The sequence below is a fragment of the Durio zibethinus genome, chromosome 13 (genome assembly GCF_047325235.1).
Source record: "Durio zibethinus cultivar Kanyao isolate XHJ-2024 chromosome 13, ASM4732523v1, whole genome shotgun sequence".
Taxonomy (NCBI): Eukaryota; Viridiplantae; Streptophyta; class Magnoliopsida; order Malvales; family Malvaceae; genus Durio; species Durio zibethinus.
This window is the reverse complement of record NC_143174.1, coordinates 19,829,158-19,843,126: the sequence shown is the minus strand read 5'-3', so window position 1 is coordinate 19,843,126 and position 13,969 is coordinate 19,829,158. Positions and strand designations below refer to the sequence as shown.

Sequence of the window (13,969 nt, the reverse complement as noted above, 5' to 3'; positions counted from 1 at the left end):
TGATTTTTTTCTTTCTCTAAGTTTCTACTTTCTTACTACCCTTTCTTAAAAGAAAATCTGACCACCAGCATGCAGTCACCAGCCATCGTCCTCCAACACTCTGTTCGTTGTCTTCCACCGCTCGTAGACGCCCATACGTCACCAAATTTCATTTTCAAACTCCTTTCAATCTATTCTCTCCCTTCTTCATGTTGGATTCTTACAAAAAGAGTTAGATTAGTCTAGATCTAATCCGAAACCCAATTGATCCTCCCCTCGAACTCTATTTGGCCTCTACCAACACTGAATCAAACCTAGAAATCCTTTCCTCCATCAATTTCCCTCTGTTTCAATGTTAAAACATCAAAAACATCTAAGAAAATCCTTAAATTTGCAAAAATTGACAAATCCTTAAAATTGAGTCAGAGTGAAAATAAATAACAAATAAGATTTTCAAATTTGTTTTATCTTGAAAATTTGCCTACTGCGTTGATTTCTACCGAAGAAAGAGTAATCCCTTGCCATGTACAAACAAGGAGTTCATTAAGCAGATGAAAATATGAAACCAAAAAAAATTCATGGTTGCTCTCAGAACGCTATCCTAACCAAAAACGAGAGAAACGAAAGAATATGGTATATTTTAATTCAAGTTATTCTCAGATATTACCTTCTTGATTGATTTTGTGATTATTGGGCCATTGAGATAAAATAGAATGTCGGTATCCTAATTTGCAAAACATCAAACAAAATATACAAAATTCTTGCATATATAATCTATTGCATTTTGACTTCGCAAAAATTATACACATAACCTGTTGCAATTCTTACTATCTCTACAAATTAATAGTCAAAGATACTTTTTGCACATTCCTATGCTTTTTAACCCTTTAAATATGTTAGGTCAAAAAATCTCAATTCATAAATATTCAAGTCTAACCAACTTATATCTATGGATGAAAAAAAGATTCATAAATTGTAAATAATTACAAATGTATAATTTATATCAATCAGTACTCAATAATCAATACTTATAAAATTTCTCAATTTCTTTTAATTCAATAAGTATTCTTAATCAAAATAATACATATCCATGTACATCTATACCTATGTAAATCATCTCAATTTTTTTTAGTTCACCTAAATAAAATAATCATCATTCTTATGTGAACCCTTTCAATTTCTTTTAATCCATTCGTAAACATTCATATATATATATATATATTTATACAAATAAAAACGTTAATTTTCAATAGTTATATACGATGTTTATCTAATAAAATTTTATAATTCTCTTATATCTTTTTTTTATACTATAAAAACTCTATCTATAAACATATTAATTTATCTATTAAAAATCTTTTTTGTTTTAAAATTTTTTTTTTTGTAAATCTTCTTATCCATCAATATTAACAAATTTTAAATAAATCTCGTATGAAATTTAAATTACTGTTGCCAGAAAATGTGCGCTCAATCTTTAGAGTCCAAGGACTCCTTGTTTGTTCCAAGCTTCCCAGAAAGGTTCCAAAACTCCCTACATCGACGACTTTGAAGAAGATACCTGGGAGATGAATGCAAATCAGGGACAATGATCGGAGTGGTGGAGGATGATGGCCGCCGATTGTATGGTTGTGGCTTGATTTTCTTTTGGGAGAGGTAGTGAGAGAGTTGAAAGTTAGAGAGAAAGAAAAAATCAAACTGATTTTTTTTTTTTCAGATTAGAGGTATTTAATTAGCAGATATGACAGATGATGTGCCCATAAATATGTTGGACACATCATTTTTTTTTATCAATAAATTTGGATGGAAGCTGTCAAGTGACTAAATCCGGTATATTAAATAAACTCTAACGACTTTAACGAGATAAATTAAAGTTCAGTGATGTAGTTGAGATTATGATCAAAGTTCAATGACTATTGGTGAAATTTACTCCATTTTAATATGTCAGGGATATAATTGTCTTTGAAGTGATAATGGACTACCTTCTCAGTCTATGGTTACTAGCATTTTTAGACCAATTAAGCTATTTTACTTTTATTTTGATCGGAGAGCAGTCACACGAGAGAGATTTGGAGGCCTAAACACCTATAGAGAAAGTACTCATCAGACCGCACCTGTCATTAGGACGGTTGGTTATACGGATCAAATGCATCTAAAACCGGTGGTTGCGTACAGCAAAATCTTGCCCTGTGCACCAAGAACAAAAATTGACGCACCTAATATCTACCCATTACAATTAATATGGAAAAAGTTGGTTGTTTCATTTTGTTATTATTATATAGTTTTAAGGTACTAGCTTGTGTATGTATAAATATGCAAAATACTAATATGTAAATTAAGATGAACATGAATTTATGACTTCAATTTTTTTGGGTTTTTCTTGGTACGTTACTGATAAGCTGTTCTATCTTCCATGAACTGATGTAAAAACTGTGTGAAATTTGAACAAATAGGGCCACCAAAAATTTGAGGCATTGGCAAGCTTGGATCATAACAAAACATCAATAATTGAAAGGAGAAAGCTGAGTTGGTAATGAATGTGAAAACGACGAAAACCCATCAAGTCAGCAGGGCTTTCATTTTTTAACTTTCCACTGCCAAACTGAAAAGAGAGAGATCGAGGAAGGTGAACTTTGAAATTATTTTTACCAGCTGCCATCACACGCAGATTTAATTAATGATCAACAGGCATGTACCGCAGACATTGATCTTTTAGTAAGAAAGATTGAATTTTGCAGTACATTAACTGTTTTAGCACAAAACTGCGCCTGGAGAAACCAGTTCTGGCCGGATGTTCATGTTTTGGTGGGGTGATGATCATGTTGATGGATTACGGATTCAGACAGGAAGACTTTGTAAAACCTTAATTACCACAAGGACAGCACAATTCCGATTGTGTCCATTGCTTATTTTATTATCTTGTTTCTATGAGACAAAAAATCATGTCATGGTCTGTACACTGGATAATCAAAGGGTTTCTCTTTTTTCGCCATTGTATTTTGCTTTTCTCTTTTCCTTTTTTTATAATTTTCCGAGTATTTATGCAGAAAAGAAATTGAATGAACAAGTTAAAATCAGCGTAATAATTTGAGAAAAGTCGACAGTACCAAGCATCTTGTTTGCTTCATATTTGTCATCGGAGGAGAGAAGCTTTTGTTTTTTTACAGCAGCAGGATCATCGTGAAAACATTGCAAACCTACAAAAGTTTGATGAATCTGCTAACTTTAACCATTCATTCAGGATTCCCCAAAACTAGAATCATTTTTTTTTTCTTTTTGATAAAGAAAGATTGGCAGCGTCAAACTGAAGAGGTAAGAAGTGAGTGTGGCGAAATTGTTGCCAAGTTGTATCAACTCTAAGGGTAGTCAATGATCAAAGGAAATAACAGCATTACCTGTGCAGTTCTAATAAATTTTTGGGCCATAATCAGAATAGACGACAAAAGTTTTCTTGTCCACAAACCAGGTATTTGCAGCCCTAGTTGTCCCTTGAGTTGGTGTTTTGGACCCCCAAAACCATTTCTTTAATCGGCTGCATTCTACTGCCCAGTCTGCCATTGGTGAACATTAATTCATGGTTCCTTCATTAGTGTGATGCTTCCTTTCTTCTTCAGATATTTTTCCAGGGAATACATTTTCCCTATAATTTTTAATATTCATTCAGGATTGACAGCCACTCAACCAGCCTGGAGTGTCAAATCCCACAAATTCTTGTATCCTAAAAATGAAGTATTCAGTCGTATTTATGTTCATAATTGTTCAACAAAATCTTGGAGTATCCGAACATAGTTAATAAATTAGTTCACCTTCTATGTAGTCAGTCATTTTCTTTTCACCTGGCGTGGTGTAGTTGTATACCAGATCACTCAATATACCATCCAACCTGATACCTACTAAAAAAATCACGCACAGAAAAGTTTCATCGCTTTGCATCCAACAGTAAAAAGATGCTTACTACTTTTGGCAATCTTTAATGGCTGGTGCACTTCAATAGAGACAGTAGAGAGAACACCAACGTCCATGATCTGAATCAGCAGCTTCACCGATTGTTTGTCACATGCATTGCCCATTCACAGATGATTCAAGTTATAAGTTTGTTCTATTCATTAATTCCTGCATAGTAAGTTGGACCTGAATAAACCGAGATCAGCTATTTCTCCATTGTAATCTTCATATCGAACAAATCTGTAAATTCACATGCTGCTCATGTGCAAGCAGACTTGTGCAGGCTGGTGTTTATGAATACACGCAGCCCATACATGGAGAATATGCAGCTTAAAATCTACACATTCATCATATATATATCAAGCGTGAGACCTGATCAAGATGTTTCTTCATTTATAATTTTAATTTCTCTAGTTTTTACGTTCAATTCATGTGGTTGTACTCAGTACACTCTTCAATTTGAAGCATGACTGATCTGTCTTACCTGCCAGTGTGGCATTACGAAACTTGGAGCTTCACTCCACAAGCAGCATTATGGAGCTAGTGGAGATGATGATCCTCACCAAACACATTGCCAGAATGCATGGAATAGGGGCTTTGCAGTCCAATAGTTTTCAGTAGTTTATCCTATTGTCAAATTTAGTCTAGTTTAGTCATCTGTCCTCCACTTATCAAAGATATTATTGATCATGTCCTATTTATTATATATTGTTCATTCTACTCAAATGTCTAACTAATTAAATGAACCACATCTAGTTTATCCACTATGATCGCTTAGCTAGCAAACCATGTTTCAGAAGTCTTTTCCAGAAACTAAACCTCAATTAATCTACAGAAATTATCGTAGCATATGTTACTGATCTTTCAGAGGTGTAGAAATGGGTTTATTCATCACAGAGGGAATAAAAGAAGGGAAATGATCCTCTTCTAAAAAGTAGTGGAGATGCCCATTGTTTCATCGTAGGTTAATAAATGTACTTTGAAATTAATCTATGGTTGAAGTTTTAGTGGCCTTAAATTAAATATAAAGATAGATCAAAATTAATTAAGAGAGGTCAAATGATGTCAGACAAATTTTGACCTTAGATTTGTTTAAAAGAATGTGTGCAGTATAATGTAAGTTGTGGACATTTTCACTATATTTTAGCAGAGGAGAGGATCTTTTTCCATAGAAAGTCCAGATTTGTCATGTGACAATCCCCTCATCTTCCATTAATAGTCCTACAGAAAATAATGACCAGGATTATATGCATACATGCATACAAGGGGCAGAGCCACCATAAAGCTTGTTTTTCTTCCTATGACAGATTAAATGGCTAGCACTGGAGGGGGAGGTTTCTCAGTCAGGTTCACAGTTAACCATGAAAATGTGTCCTAAAATGACAACAAACTCAATGCATTTAAAAATTACTAATTACAGTGAAATGCAAGCATAATTTGATGCCTTTGTTTCCTTCAGTATGATAGCAACATGAAATCAGATCTTCACATCATGAAACACAAAAGCAAGCATCAAACATGTCAGTAAATTGTCTTTGGTTATTATTTCCATAAGTCGGAAAACATAAAGAATGTCTTACTCTATTATTTTTAGTGTTCTCACAAATCACAATGCCCGCATTTTTGCAGTTAATTGTAAAAGGAATTTAAATGAAGTTATTCCTAGAAATACAGCACTACAGACAGTGGGGAGCTTTTCTCTTACCCTTTCCTTCTCTTGGGACTTAAAATGAAGTCATCATCATCATCAATAGCATTGTTGATTCTTTTCTTGGCTTTTACATCTCCATTGTTTGAGGCCAGCTGCTGCTTCTGTGAACTCTCAGGTTTGCTGCTTGGTTTTGAAGATTTAATTGGAGTGCCAGTCCGAAGTTCCTTCTGCCTCCTCTGCTTTTTTTCATAAGCTTTTCTGGCTTTTTCAAGGGACAATAAGCCATGTTCCATCATCCTGCAAACTGAACCATGTTACTTCTTCTATTTAACCAAGTTCTATTGACAAGCTGGAAAAACAAAAAGGAGTGGCCCATTTTTTGAATACTCATGGATGCTTCATCCAATGTATATTTTGGAAATACCTTTAGCGTAAATAGAGTCCTTCTATTGTAGGACCAATCTTCTGGTGGTGTATTCATGTCGAAGGCAATCAAAATCCAAGAATGCAGTTTACAGATGAGCAATCTAACACAATATTTGCACGTATCTTTCACAAACTAACTACATAGCAAATGTTACATCTACTGTACATTGGATCCAGGGAACTAAAGTCAACTCAAACCAGTTGGTATCTGGTAGATGAGCTCCTTTTTTATCCATTCTCCATATCTAACACCCAAGGAATTACAAGACAAAAAGAATTACAGTAACATTGTTGGGCAGGAGCAGAAACATTGCTCACTTTATGTCGTTCCTTGCAAAAATGGTAATCCAACAAAATTGTGGCCTTATTTTCAACAAACTAAAAAGATGCTATTAGAGAAAATGTTAGATCTATGTAAATATTATGCTGGAGTCAGGGATCAATGGGGAAAAAAGGAAAAGTAAAATTCCTCTGATAATTCATGTCTTAAGCAGCAACCATAGAATATGTACATTATCTGAGTGGAAAGTTTGCCCCAGAAAATATGAGGAAAATTTGGAAAGGTTACAATATGTTTTCCCCATCTGCTGCCAATACAAGTGAGGATAATATGTACAGACATAGATCTCAAGTTTTGATGTGGAAATAGGCTATCCCTTTGATTTTTAAGGCTAACAAGAACGAAGCAACTGCATGGCAAAACCAAAGCTCAGGAAAACATACTACAAGTTTAAGCTATAAAAAGTCAATGATGGCACCAATACTGTTCAGTAATTAGGCTTAAATGACATATCTTTGTTTAGATAGCATCATAGCTACAAAAGGCACAGTGAACCATCATGGCGACAGGCCTGCCCTACAGAAAGCCTTGCTATGGCAGGAACCTTCATGATGGTAAATTTTGTTTTACTAGAAAGCTTGGAGCCGTTACTTCTCTGGTCCCTGAAGCAATGCAATTTTTTCTTCCTTGAGGATTCATGGTACGTCAGAAAAGGCTATTTTGATAAGGATAGATTGACCCTTTCACAGATAATATGACCATTTTCAGAACATTTCATCCATTCAGGTGGTTACAGCTCTGATTCTGGGATGTTGGACCTGAAACCCAATCCATGTCTCTCTACCTTAAACAATGTTATATTTCTTTCTACTAAGACTAATATAATGATGACAATTAACTGAATCTATCTTACGTCAGAGAATAGAACCCTGCTAATGCAAAAATGGATAAGGTAAAGCAATGTGCAATAGCATAATTCATTTGTTTAGATGTTAGCAAACAAAAGAGAAGCATGGCATAGCAAGAGAATGCCTATATCGAAGAGAACAGCTTCAGATTTGATTTAATATGTGAAAGCTACTTTTAGTATCAATTCTTCTTTTCGAAAGAGAAGAGAAGAATGCAGCTGCAAGGCTTAAGGCTGATCATTATACTCCCAAGCAATGCTGTCATGACCAGTGTAATCATCTCCAACAACCTTTGTGTATATGTTGAAGATAAACATAAACCTTTGTGTAATCATCTCTACAACCATAGACCAATCTAGAAGGATCTAAGAAGCACTTTTCCATGACAGAGAAGTAATTGGCCTTTCTATCAGCGCAAAAGAAAAAATATTCCCTTTTTGTACCATGGAGAATGATAACCATCGCCAACAGCCACTTGGTCTCTTGTTAGAGTGCTGGATTATTTGTTCCAGTGACCAGAGTTCAAATCTTAGCAGCCTTAAGTACCAAAAAGAGAATGATAACCATCAATTTTCTCTCATCTATTTTAAAAAGACTCCAAGTGAGGGAAAAAAAAAAACATATTTCATATTTTCCTAAACCAAGTGCCACTTTTCCCTCTCAAAATCTTTAGATTGAAATTGGCATGACACCAGAGACCTTCGTATTGTAGTTTTGCACAAAATCTCCCGCTCTCAGCATGGACATCAAAACAAGTAATAAAATTATCATCATTTGAGTATGTGATACAGGAAAGAAGAAACAAAACTATTTTTCTTGGTACTTATTAATAACAAAAGAGAGAGAGATTTACATAGACTACTTCCATTCTTTTGTTATCTCTTCTCACCTGCATCACAAGTCAATTTGGCACTTAAAAGCCAGTGAATATATGAACAGAAAAGTCCATAACTTTAGTTCCTGGTTAACCAGAATATTTTCCATCTAAAGTTACCCACAAATCATCACATAAAAGAACTAACTTCCACTATCAAAAGATAGAGGATGAGTGCAACATGACCTTAACTTCACGAGGGATCAAGAAGATGTCTTAGGCTTGACCTGAGCAACATGAAACTGGTTCAAGGATTCCCTTTCTAATAAATAAAAATTTCCTACATTGTTAGTCGGGAGTCAGGGACACTCTCCAACATATAAAACTTCAAACAGTTACTGCAAAGAAACCTAACTGACCTTCATGATCTAAGACTTGAGCAGTAAAACAAGTTCCAGATTCTAGAACTGCAGATTTTCATTTCTTGTGCTCTTTATAAAGTTAAATAATATGCAAGAAGTATTACTAGAAGAAGGAAGCCTCACCAAAATTCTGCCATTTCACTTGTTGGTATTTGTTTCAACAAAGACTCATAAAATATTCGTAATGGCTCTCTCTGTCAAAAAAAAAAAAAAAAAAAGCATTAACACCAATTATTAGAGACATGTTTCTGGAAAAATGCAGAGATCTGAGATTGTATGAGGACAACCTCTTCAGGAGGATCATGTTTCTGGCCAGGCAAAGTATAGACCTTCTTCTCTCTAACTTTAGTTTTGGTGGTTGTAGCCGTTTTTGATGAACTTGAACTTGTCTTCGATTTTACCTTAAAAATTTGATAAAAGAAAGGAAAAAAATAAAAAAAGAAGAAATTCATACATCTTGAAAGAAAAGAGACAACCTTTAGATGTCCACAACCAAAATACATAGAGATAGACTGCCAAATCACCCAATTCATCACAGATTAATAAAATTCATTGACCCAAAAAACCCATTTTATAGCACATGCCAAAGCCGGGTCAATCAAACCTACATTAAATTTACTATAGATAAGCAAACCAATCTTAGAAATTCACAATTCACTAGCAAAAAGTGAAACCCAAATCATCAAATCGGGAAACAATCAATAAAAACCAACAAATCCAAATAAATATAATTTAACCAGGAAATTTGAGATGGGCACCTCTGTTTTTGTCGTGACAGTTGACACAGATTTTTGCTTTGCATCAACAAGCTGTTTGCTGGAGCTTTCAATCTTCTTCCTGTTCATAGCAGCATCAAACTTACCCTTTGAAGAACCATCTTGACCACCGGTCTTGACCTTAACTAAATTGGCCTTTGTCTCTGTGGTCATTTCTAGAAAATTTTTACGTTTCAGATTTCAATTCTTTGCCAATTTGCTAACCTGATCTAATCAATTCTTTTACCCTCTTTTTCTTGTCTCCATTGAAGAATCTGTTTACTATTTTTTGGCCTATTAAATTATTAAATGTTAAAAAAAGAAAAGCAAACAAATTTGGTAGATATGAAGAAAGAAAAGTTGAAAGTTGAAACTTCAGCTGGTTGTTGCCGTTTAACGGCTTTTTAAGGTTGTCAATTCTCACATGCTCATGAGGTTTACGTAAGGGAGGACTTCTCTTTTCTTACCGTTTCTATAGATTTACATATTTATCCTCTGCACTAACTTCCATGTAACGGACGGTTGGGACACGTCGTTGGATAGTGTTCGGTTGGGACACGTGGTGGAAAGTTTTGCGTTTAGCTAGAAAAAATCTTAGACCTTATCGAAAATATCAATGACAAAAACCCGGTATTATAAAAGCAGAAAATCTTCTGCCGTTTCGAAGTATCCATTTATGATGTTTTTCATGAATTTATCAAAAAAAAAAAAAAAAGAGAGAAACAAAGTTTGTCTGAGGAAGAAACCAAAATAAAAAATCCCAGATTAACAGATCTGTTAAAAAGCAAATCAACAAGTAGATTTGCTCTGTTTTTACTCAGATGGTAACTCTATATTATACATGAAAGTAATTATACAAGCAGGCAAGTTTTAACAAGTCAGAACAGGAAACAACAATTTTATGCGGTTCTTACTTGGAAAACACTTATCATACCAAATGGAGTGAAGAATCATATGAAACAAATAATATTTTACAGGCTCGGCACGCCAGAGAAAATGTTGTTGCACCATTTTCACCCTTTTATGCATCTTCATATACCTGTCTTCTGAAATGGAAAGGAGTATGTTCTTCAAATTTTGAATATCCTTTTGCAAGATAAAAACAGCAAATGATTCCCAGTTTAGAACCTCAAAACGGGGTGGCACAAAGTTGTCAGATATTATAACCGGGATGCACTCATAGAATATAGCTTCTACAACTCGTGGGCTATTCACTTCGTGACCTCTTGCACATAGGCATAACTTACTGCTTTTCATATGCTCAATATAGTTTGTGGTGCCCATCACGAAGCATGAGGCCAAAGATTTTCATGTCAGAGTCTTTTCCCTAGTAGTTCAACAGAATTGGTCTCACATAACCATGCATGTTTCCTGCAAAGAAACGAAGGATATGCCTGTGGCAAGGAGGGTTGCCTACGTATGTTTCTGGAAGAGAAACATCCTTAACTAAGGTGAAGCCAACTTCGATATCAGCAATGCAAAGTGCTCTGATGCTGTTGTGCAAACTTTCCCTTGTTTCAGCTGGAGACTGAGAACATAGAGTTTCTTAGATAGTTTCCATTTTAAAAGGGGGGATAAAAGTTAAAAATGCAATGTGAAATAATTTGTCCACGTAGTTTTCAATTCCATGTTAAACTATACATTTTTTATGTTTGATGGTCTTTCAACTTTTAGAAACGTTTAGGTTTGAGCATAAAAAAGTTTCTCATGCTTTATTAAATAATAATGACTAGAAACATAGCCAACTCTTAGAAAAGAGATGTTATCTCTAAAAAAGAAAATGCATGTAGGAGATCATCAATTATATTTTATGAGGTGAACAAACCATCATGTTTGAAGCAAACTTCCTATCCCTTCAGATAGCCATTTATGCATATAAGAAAAACATTAAATATTGCACACTATACAAGCCGGGGTAATATCGATAAATGAGGTGTCAAGATGCTTCCTATAAGTATAACTGAACGGTAATTTAAACAAGAATGGGAAAAGCATACCCCGTCATGACATCCAACAAGAAAATGATAGGCTCCAATGGCTCTGTTCCAGAAAGGATGTTCTGCTGCAATCTTGTCCGCATAGTTTCTCATGTACTTAATAAAGTTGCTTCAACTGTGTGAATTGCGTACATAAAGTGTTAATTCTAACAACCACGAAAAAAATGCTAAGTAAAATAAGTGAGCTTTTTGGGGTCTTTATTGACAAATTTTTTATTAGCTTCCAAGAGCTTTATGAACCATCCCTCAGATGTACATATTCCTTCCAGTATTCCTTGATGGAAAATTGGCTTTTTCTCCCTCTTGATAAATGTAAACCTTGAGCATACTGTCCATAAGTTCATAACTTCTGCAAATTATAACATTCTTTTAGTAATGAAACAAATGTATTTAACATATAGGGTTGACAAAGCTTCTCAATTATTGGCAATTATTCATCCTAGTCTTCAACAAAGTAAAAAACAGAGATGGATAAACTTCTCTTATGTATTTGACAAAACAAAACTGAGTGAAAGAAAAAAAAAAAAAGGGAATTCTCCTATCAAAACTTGGAGCAAGGCATACCTTTTAAACATGGAAACGTTACGATACAGACATGGGTAAAGTCCAGAATCATTTGCCATAAAAGGTGCATGTAGAATCTGTGATTTTGCAAAAATTACTTCCTGTTGTACTTTTGACGACCTTGGTGGCGCCTATAGGCAATACATATCAGGAAATAAAGTAAGTTAAAAAGAATTTGGCATTGACTTCAATGCCGACCTGATCAATTCAGATATAAGTCTATACATACTACTGAGTGAAGCATGACTCTGCAGCAGCAGATAATTCATCTCAAATATTGAGACAACAATCTGTGGTGGCTTCTTGGATCCTTTCTCCCTTACTGCAGGAACTGTACTTTCAGAATAAACATTTCCAGATGGAAAAGGAATGTTATCGAGCAAATCGAGATCTTTATCCGTTTTAAGCATAACTGTGGTATTTTTGCCCACTGATGATGTGTTCAAAGATGATATAGAGCTTCTTAATTTTGTATCTGGCGGAATGGATGGTGAAACAATTAGTGTTGAGTGCTCAGAATCTTACAAATAATATAATGATAAGAAAAATATCGTTTTCTCAAAGATTATGTATATGAGATCATAAATACCAAAATTATTTCACTCACACCTATACTTGGAGAATTCAAATAAATATGTAAAACAAAATATAAACTAAGCAAATTAAATCTAAAACATGCAATAACCATAAACTAATATGAAATCAAACTAAAGCTAATGCCAACAGCAAGTGATTATAACTTATAGAGCTATGCAAAAACTAATTAACCAATTAAACATGCAAGACTGATCAAACTAATAAGAATGGAAAGCAATATAAAGCAATTAAACAAAAATATAATATAATATAAACTAAACAAACTCAATAACATGCAGAATTGTAAGAATTAAACTTACCAAACTAAAACAAACCTAATCGATACCAATTAAATTAAACAACAGAGGATTGAAACAAATTTAATTTAAACTTATCTAACCCTAATCAGTTATTAAAACATGCAATTAAACTATAATCAAACTTAAGTTAATCTAAGAAGATGCAATCAAATTAAAATAAACCAAAACAGAATCGAAATTAAACCAATATGTAAAAACTGAAACTAATAAACCCTAATTTCATACAAAGCATATAAACTTTAATCAAGTAACCTTAAACCGAATATGAACCAATATTAAAGATGCAACAATCAAACTTAAAATCGACCTAAAAACCAAAACAGAAACTGATTTAAATAGCAGAACAGGAAAACTGAATGTAACATGCAAAAACTTATGCAAATCAACTAGATTAAAACCCTAAACATGCAAAATATGCAAGCAAGGATAAACATAAACTAAATCTAAGCCTAAAATCATTAACCAACAGCTTATATATAATTGAAACTTGCAATTGAATGATTAAAATCAAAACAGTAGCCAAACCGCACCAATTAAACAAAAATTAAAGCAAAAAATGCAAATTATAAATCAAGATCCAAAACCGATTGCAAAATCAATCTTCAACCTAATATCAATCAAATATATGCAAAACCGAATTGAAAAAAGGTTTTTTAAATAGAATTTAATTGAATTAAAACTTGAAAAGAATGTGCATAAACTGAACTTAAACAAAACAGAAACTTAAAGAACCAAGAAACTTAAAACTGAATTTGTTTTGAAGGCAAGAAAAGTAAAAAAAAAAATCTAAGATAGCTAATAAGGTTGGTTTGTCAACCCAATCCCTTGTATCTCATTGTCAAGACCTAAAAGATGTATTTATAAGTTAAGAAAACTCTAGAGTGTTTGGTCAAGATGAACCTTGAAGTAGCTTGCACACTTTCGATTGAACAAGAACTCTTGAATTCAAGAATGTTTATTATGATTAGCTTCAACAAGAACTTTTTAAAAAGAAAACTTATAGACCATTCTTGTATTGTAGATTATATCCATCATATATCAACTCAAATCATGCATAAAATAAAGCTTAAAACCAAATCTTGCATACCAAAGAAAGTGCATTCGGCTATGTTGTATAAACTTCTGGAAACTTCCTTCAATATTAAATGGTTCTTGTAGTCCATGGCTTGATTTGAAATTTTGGAGAAAACTATAGCTTCATTTCATGTAGAACTCTTCCTTAATGCCATCTATTCTATGCTCTTTTCACAGCTTCATGCAAATCTTACTCTCAGTAGAATTAGGTATAACAAATCCTACTAAGAATAGGAAATCCAAATCTAAGTAGAAAAACCA

General features: G+C 33.7%; 1 protein-coding gene and 1 pseudogene across 7 annotated transcripts; both read right to left on the bottom strand.

Annotated features, from left to right (window-relative positions):
* Positions 1-3,296: 3,296 nt before the first annotated feature.
* LOC111302942 (uncharacterized) lies at positions 3,297-9,630 on the bottom strand. 6 transcript variants are annotated; one of them, XR_016326546.1, is made up of 6 exons: positions 9,160-9,570; positions 8,710-8,823; positions 8,546-8,616; positions 5,627-5,869; positions 3,783-4,107; positions 3,297-3,694 (listed from the first exon to the last, which is right to left on the bottom strand). XR_016326546.1 is itself a non-coding variant. In XM_022898857.2 (5 exons), exons 1-5 carry the CDS (start codon positions 9,349-9,351, stop codon positions 4,083-4,085), a joined length of 645 nt encoding a protein of 214 aa, XP_022754592.2. In that variant the 5' UTR covers positions 9,352-9,570; the 3' UTR covers positions 3,297-4,082. The 6 variants fall into 6 exon arrangements, 5 of the variants coding, with proteins under 5 accessions (XP_022754592.2, XP_022754594.2, XP_022754593.2 ...); XM_022898857.2 differs by having other exon boundaries at positions 3,297-4,107; XM_022898859.2 differs by having other exon boundaries at positions 3,297-4,107; positions 9,181-9,564.
* A 369-nt stretch (positions 9,631-9,999) lies between these two features.
* Positions 10,000-12,110, bottom strand: LOC111302538 (putative glycosyltransferase At5g03795; annotated as a pseudogene). Its single transcript, XR_016326877.1, has 4 exons — positions 11,968-12,110; positions 11,739-11,869; positions 11,175-11,523; positions 10,000-10,705 (listed from the first exon to the last, which is right to left on the bottom strand). The product of XR_016326877.1 is annotated as a putative glycosyltransferase At5g03795 (transcript).
* Positions 12,111-13,969: the final 1,859 nt, after the last annotated feature.